This window comes from Nansenia antarctica (assembly GCF_963989245.1).
Source record: "Nansenia antarctica genome assembly, chromosome: 7".
Lineage (NCBI taxonomy): Eukaryota > Metazoa > Chordata > Actinopteri > Argentiniformes > Microstomatidae > Nansenia > Nansenia antarctica.
In genome coordinates, this window is record NC_137677.1 from 46,797,642 (window position 1) to 46,805,359 (window position 7,718).

At 45.5% G+C, this 7,718-nt stretch overlaps 1 protein-coding gene across 1 annotated transcript; it reads right to left on the reverse strand.

Annotated features, from left to right (window-relative positions):
• Window positions 1-3,948: 3,948 nt before the first annotated feature.
• On the reverse strand, window positions 3,949-7,087 carry LOC308162676 (F-box only protein 39-like; the record flags this gene model as incomplete). The annotated part of the gene is made up of 4 exons (XM_080536820.1): window positions 3,949-4,077; window positions 4,758-4,934; window positions 5,720-6,092; window positions 6,270-7,087. The coding sequence occupies 4 exons, from the start codon at window positions 7,085-7,087 to the stop codon at window positions 3,949-3,951; spliced, it is 1,497 nt and encodes a 498-aa protein (XP_080392946.1).
• Between the last annotated feature and the right edge of the window lie 631 nt (window positions 7,088-7,718).

Below are 7,718 nucleotides of genomic sequence, written 5' to 3' on the forward strand. Positions count from 1 at the left end.
AATGGCCAGATCTATGGGGGTTAAAGCAGCTAAATGGCTACCAACCACATTGGAGGCAATAGAATGAACATTGTTTATTTATTTATTATTCAAGGGATAGTTGTATGAATTCTTGTATTCATAACTGTGACCCAACTGGTTGATTAAAGAACAGCATTCATCCCTGTTGTCTGTATTTGTATCTATTCATGTACAATAAGAAAGCTGCAGTGGTTGGTCATCATTGATTGAGTGTGTGTAGCTAAATGAAAGGTTGTCAGAATGTCAGTGTAATGGCGCCTCTCTGTGGATAACAGCAAGATTGTAGGCATCCTCAAGGACTCCAGGATTACCATGGTCCTAAAATGAACAGTTTATTTTTTAATTAAAGAAAAAATAAATACAAATATAAATGGTCTATTATAGTTGGTCCTCTTTCCTGAGTCTCCACTCTCTTCCTACAGTACTCATCCCTCTTATTACATTTGGATGTATGCCCATGGCCCAACAACGCAACGGCGTATACTTCTCTCGCACCATAGAGCATCACAGTAAGGGAGAGACAGCTTTTACACAATGAGGTGATTGGTGAGGTTGGAAAAAAAAAATCAATCGAAAATCATGAGGACAGAGACATTCTTTATCTCAATACTGAAATAGTTGGTGTCTGCCTGTGAAATATGGAAAGGTAAGTCGACAGCTGAGTAATACTTGCTCATGGACTCCCTACTGGCCACTATCTATCATTCATTGAGCTTCCACATCTCTCTTCCCAATCTCTTTGTAACTATCAAGGTGGTCATCTCTTTCTACTTATCCATCTCTCCCCCCACCCACGATATCTTCGTCTGCATCTGTCAGTCATTTATAACTTACTTCTGTCTTAATTCTTTCCTCCCACACATCTTCTCCATCTCCTCTCTCATCCCACGCCCTCCTTCTTGCCTCTCCTCTCGTCCGGACTTCTTTCTCCATCTTCTCTCCCACTCTCTTCACCTAACATTTCTTTCTCTCACACACACACACACACACACACACACACACACACACACACACACACACACGCACACAATGCATACCTGTCAACCCTCCCGTTTTTCCCGGGATTCTCGTATTTTACCTTTCTTTCCCGCTGTGCTCCCGTTAAAATATTTCCTGTATATTTAACCTATAATGTAATTTAACACATTTTTGGAGAATGTTAAGATGTGAATAGGCACTTGTTAGACAAACGTTAACTAAATATCCACCATAGATGCTGAAATAAAGTTTGATGGAATCAAATCCTGAGTGGGCGCGTGACCCCTGATCCCTGACCTTTCCAAACGCGGGGCCCGAACGCGGGATTCTCTGTGCCAGATTGAAGCTTTGGCCCTGAAGCTGAGATTTGATACACAGGAGGACATGAAGAGCATCACCGGGTAGGAACATGAGTTTACATTATTTGGTGCTTTATGGAAGTGTTGGCCCGTTGGCCCATTTGCCCATGTGCAAATATACATGCAGCCTGAATTTACCTGCACAGTAGTCATGTTAGGTTGGCATTTACCTGCACAGTAGACCTGCTAGGTTGGCATTTACCTGCACAGTAGACCTGCTAGGTTGGCATTTATATTTACTGAAGACACGTTAGGTAGGCATTTATATGCACAGTAGTCATGTTAGGTTGGCATTTATATAAGACCTATTAGGTTGGCATTTATATTTATATAAGACCTGTTAGGTTGGCATTTATATTTATATAAGACCTATTAGGTTGGCATTTATATTTATATAAGACCTGTTAGGTTGGCATTTATATTTATATAAGACCTGTTAGGTTGGCATTTATATTTACAGTAGACACGTTAGGTTGCCATTTATTACAGTAGACACGTTAGGTTGGCATTTATTACATTAGGCATGTTAGTTTGGCATTTATATCCAAAGTAGACACGTTAGGTTGGCATTTATATTTACTGAAGACCCGTTTCGGTAGGCATTAATATTTATATAAGACCCGTTTTGGTAGCCATTTATATTTATATAAGACCCGTTTTGGTAGGCTGAAGAAACGTTAGGTAGGCACTTATATTAACTGAAGACCCATTAGGTAGGCATTTCAGCAAGACTTTCAGCCAACAGAACTTTCTCATCTTCGTCAATGTCGTTTTGTCTTTATTTGTCACATTTTGGATATTTCGGCCATCGGTTCGCATCCCTGGGGAAGACATGAAGACACCAAGATTTGATGTTTTGAATGTGTGTCTGTTTGTCCGTCTGTCTGTATGTGTCTGTCTGTATGTCTCTGTACTTACTTATTTACCACTACCCCATGAAGATGATGCCCTACCACTACCCCAAGATGATGATGATGATGATGATGCCCTACCACTACCCCATGATGATGATCCTTCCATGTTATCCTTCTCCTTTGTACTGTTCACTGGCTCCCGGTACCAGCTTGCATCAAATTCAAGACCCTGGTGCTCGCCTACTGGGTGGCAAAGGGAACTACCCCTGCCTACCTGCAAGCAATGGTCACCCCTCAAACATTAGCCCGTTCACTCCGCTCTTTCACCTCTGCTGGCCGACTGGCTCCACCATCTCTACATGGATGCAGCAGTTGCACTACCCGGTCACGTCTCTTCACTCTACTGGCTCCCAGCTGGTTGAATGAGCTTCACACTGCTGTCAGGACTGCAGAGTCACTCCCTATCTTCCACCGTGGACTGAAGGCCCATCTCTTCAGGCTACACCTGAACTGTCTCTCCTGAAACCTCTCTTGTTAAATGTAAATGTATATCTATCTGTATCTATTCTTGCTAACCTCCCCAAATACTCGCATGTCACCCCTCTCCTTCACACCCTGCAATGTCTCCCGATAGCAGCTCGCATCAGATTCAAGACCCTGGTGCTTGCATACCAGGCAGCTAAAGGGACAGCCCCTGCCTACCTGAAGGAAATGGTAACCCCCCAAACCCCTGCCCGCTCACTCCGCTCCTCCACCTCGGCTGGCCGACTGGCCCCACCTCCTCTACACAGCAGTCGGGCTGCCCGATCACGTCTCTTCACAACACTGGCTCCCCGCTGGTGGAATGAGCTCCCCACGGCTGTCAGAACGGCAGAGTCACTACCCATCTTCCGTCGTAGACTGAAGACCCATCTCTTCAGGTTACATCTTAACTGCTCCTCCTGAGACATCTTCTGACCCTCACCACTACGTCTCCTAAAGACACCCGCTTTCCCCTCTACTGTGTCCCTAAGAACTTCTATTGCCCCCCTTTTACTGTTTCTCAGTTTCTCCAGTAATATAAAAAATAAAAAATAAAAAAATAAAGTTTTAGGAGAAGGCGATAATAGGGAGAAGGTTTTTCCTTCTATCAGTGGCCCCGGGCCCGAGCTAGAGTACTCTTCATGCAACGAATGGTGGACTGCTGATTCACATGCTTAGTATTCAAATGTATTGATTGTAAGTCGCTTTGGAATAAGGCGTCTGCTAAATGGCAAAAATGTAAATGTAAAAATGCATTATCACCAATGTGACAGAGGGTAGATGCAGTACATGGGAGCATGGCATATGCCCTCACTCAATCCCACTTCACAAACATTGGATAAGTGATCATGTTTAAATGATAATGTAAAAATAAACACAAACTCTCAAATACATGTATTCCTTTATTGACAGCATCACTATGACAAAGTGCATTAGATAGGCCTAGATGTAAACTGGAAGGTAATGTGCGTACGATCAATTCCACGGAAATTGATTCACGTTGAAATTGTATAAATCACTAACGTTGACGTGGTTTTCTACGTACGACACGGGTAAGATCAAATGTACTTTGATCCAAAGTACTTTCTATAAATGAGGCACCTGGAGTTCATTTTGCAATATTTATAGCAACTTTAATACAATAAGTGATTTTTGAAGGATTGTAAAAGCAATGTGGAGGATTCTATGAAGCAGCAGAAGTGTGTTCTGTGCGTTCAGACCATGGGGTAAGGTATGGCAGAGTAGTCGAGCTCCGAGTTGATGAGCTGTCTGTAACGAGAATAGATGTCCTCCAGCTGTTGGTCCTCAGCCTGTGTGTCGTAGTTGTTGGTGTAGATAGTCACCTGGAACACACGTACACAGTTTATAAACCACCCTGAACTGGTCACATTATTGCACGTATGCATTTTATGAACCACACTGGACTGTTCACAATTGTTACACATGCGTTTTATAAACCACACTGAGGTCAGTTTCACAAGTAGTACAAAACCATAATAAGAGAGTAACAATTGCAGGTCAATCTTCTGTGCGTAAACCAACGAAATGGATTAAATTAACAACTCTGGTCTAGGAGAGAAGTGGCTCTGGATTGTCAAAAGAGATAAAGTACTACTTTAGGAAGCTGACTCCTGGGCTGGTTACATTAATACACATGCAGTGTATAAACCATGGCAGACGTTGCTCAATAAAACATATTCCAAACACATCAAATGTCCTCAGTTGTTTTAACCCACAGTGACATTCTGCAATGATTCAGATCACGTTTGAGTTTGCCTGTTTTTACATTAAAGGGGCAATCAGGGATTGGTACAACAAATGTTAGACTTTTAGATTAATTATATATAGCTATTGATTAAGAATATAACTTATAACAGCTTATGATGGCATTCCTGGCTGGGTGTTCAGGGGCGGGCGCTAGACCACTGACCCTGGTCTCGCCAGACTCATCAAAAATAAGCCTGGATTTTCCTTTAGCGACGTTGGTGGAATACCCCCCAGGTCAAGCTGCGGTCTGACCCACCTTGATGGTTCTGAGTATGGTCTTCTTGTCCAGGCGTTTCTGCAGCAGCTGGTCCAGGAAGCTGATGTCTAGGAAAGCCCAGACCTTGAGGTAGGTGAGCTTGGAGCACATCAGAACCAGCGCCAGCAGCTCCTCGTCCACCGACTCATGGCTGTTTTTCAGTTCCAGGGTCAGCTTCTGAAGGGAGGGAAAACAACCACATCAAGGACACCACTACATTAAATAGATTTCTAGGACCCCTAGGAGCCTGAACAGGAAAGGGACATCAGGGGAGGCTAGTGGAGGTAGAAATCGGGCTCATTGTAATGCATGGAACAAAATTAGGAATGGTATCAAACACCAGTCCTCATTCCATTCCATGAATTACAATGAATGGTATACAACCTATGTTCCTCATTACAATGAGCTCACATATTCAATAACACCCCTATAGCATTATCAACACTCCACTGCTGACTGCTACTGTGTATTGACAGAGCAGAGCATACCATATAGTACAAGAAACATCCTCATTCAAATCAACATTCCATGGTGGGTGTAGTGGCGGCCATCTTGTGGTCATCATTTGGAAGTTTTATCTCACAGCCTTATTAACAACCAACTAAACTCAACTGACATCGGAATGTTCAGTAAAATGAGGCTTGCTATTAGTCCCGCCTCTGAATTAACTTCTCTCTGTGTTCTACACCTGCAGCAATAATGGTTACCCTAGCAACTATATATAACAATGCCTTGTTGGTGTGAGGGACCATGTCCATTCTAAGAATAATAATAATGCTTATAATTGTTTACATTTATAAAGCGCTTTTAAAAAAATAAATAAAGAACAACAACAAAAGCAAAACAAATACATAAAACCATGTCATAAAAGCAGCAATCAAAGTCTAACAAAGTCTAGCAGTATTATCATTATGAGTATTCTACTCATTCTATTTCTATGGAGCCCTTCCCAATCCCCTTACCTGTAGACAGTTGCTGTACCAGGGCACCAAGCTGCCCAGAGCTGGCTTAGCGCTCCAGTTCTGTTGACTGAAGCAGCTGGTGAGCCTGAGTGACCTCAGAGGGATCTCTCTGAGCAGGATCCCACCCAGAGGGTCCAGGTTCAGGATCCGTTCCACAGAGATCTGGACCTGCATGTCTGGGCAGCGGCGGGCCAGGTGAGACCAGGAGTCGCCCCAGATCACCTGGACGTGCGGCTCGTGGATGTGGCAGCGCAAGGTGAAGGAGCGGAGGGAGCCGCCGCCGCAGAGGCTACGGCACGACACGGCCAGGCCGGCGAGGAGCTCGTTGGACAGACAGGTGTAGCTGAGGGTGAGGGTGGAGAGGCCCCGGAACCTGGTCAAAATCAAATCAAGGTGCGTTTTAAAGTATGTGTGTGTTTGCAGGCACATATGCACAGTTGCACACACACAAGTAAAAAAATAGTAGCTAATAAACAAGAGTATGTAGGAGCCACTCAAACAAACAAACACACACACACACACACACACCCACACCCACAACCACACCCACTTGTTGATGACCTGTGTGAAGCCCGGACTAATGTACACCGCCAGCGGCCGTGAGAAGAAGTCCTCCAGGTTGAGGGTGTCGATCCCGGGCCTCCGACCCAGATGGACATATTGCTGGGCAGCCGCCACCGCCTCCAGAACCTCCAGGCCCTGGGGCAGGTTGAGACATGCCCCTTGCAGGCTCAGGTGCCCCAGGTGAGAGCCCTCCCTCCGCAGGTAGAAGGTCAGGCTCCGGACCAAGGCGGTCCGGACGCTCCGGCACCAGCCTGAACGGTCCAGCTGCATGGGGTGGATGGTGAACGAGCGCAGGTGTCCGCCTGTCTTGCGGAGAGCAGCCAGGAACGTCCGCATGGTCTGCTGGAGGCGTCGTGACACAAGGGAGTTGTGTGAGTGGGAGAAACGGACCTCCAGGTGTTCCAGGTAGCGGCCGTTAACACTGGCGTAGCAGACGGCCGAATCCAGCTCGGAGCGGCCCCTCGTGGAGATGTGGCCGGAGAAACTGAAGGTCCGGGCCCTCCAGAGGGACGGGGAACGCATGGCGTGGTGCCAGTGGCGGCAGACCAAGGTGGCCCGTGCCCGGTCCTTGTCCCTCAGACACCTGAACACCTGGCGAAGACACAGGTCCGGGAGATAAGCCCAGCCATATTTTGGCTCGTCCTCTTCTTCCACCTCCTCCAATGCTTCCTCTCCTTCCCCCTCTTCTTGGGCCTCCATCACTTCTCTTTCATCCTCTCCTATCTGCTGCTCCTCCTCCTCCTCCTCTTCATACTCCTCTTCCGAGAGGCGGTCCTCCTGTTCGGGTTCCTCTGGGTAATCCATTTGTGATTAAATATCGCCTAGAACTAATCTTTAGTTGTCTATATCTACCTATGTGTCTCTGGGTTTAAGATGGACAACAGAGAAGAGTCCATTGATGGCCAGTGTGGAACCCTTGTACGACTTGCCAATGACTGACTCAATGACTGACTTGCCAATGACTGACTCAAAAACCATAGTTCTGGAACCTTGACGTGTTTTATTGTCATTGTCATTTATGACACCGTTGTTACGAGGTTTTGTGACATCACAGTAGGCCATTTGGCCTATTTAAATTATACCCATTTATTTCAAACGTGTGACTGGGACAACAGTTTTTACGGTACACAAAACATATTATGGACACATGTGCATCTGGTTCCCAGGATTCCTACAGTGTGAATATCTAAGCTGTGACATTTATACTTTTTGAGACAGAGCTGTCTGAAGCTAGGCATGCTTTTCTCAAGCTACTATCTATTGTATTGCCGGGCATGTGATGCATAGGCGACTCCTGATTGGTTTAAATCTCATGCTACGGATACACACACATTGACTCACACACACACACACACACACACACACACACACACACACACACGCGCACACCCACACACACACGTCACTTATAGAAGTTGTTGCACCGCTTAAAAAT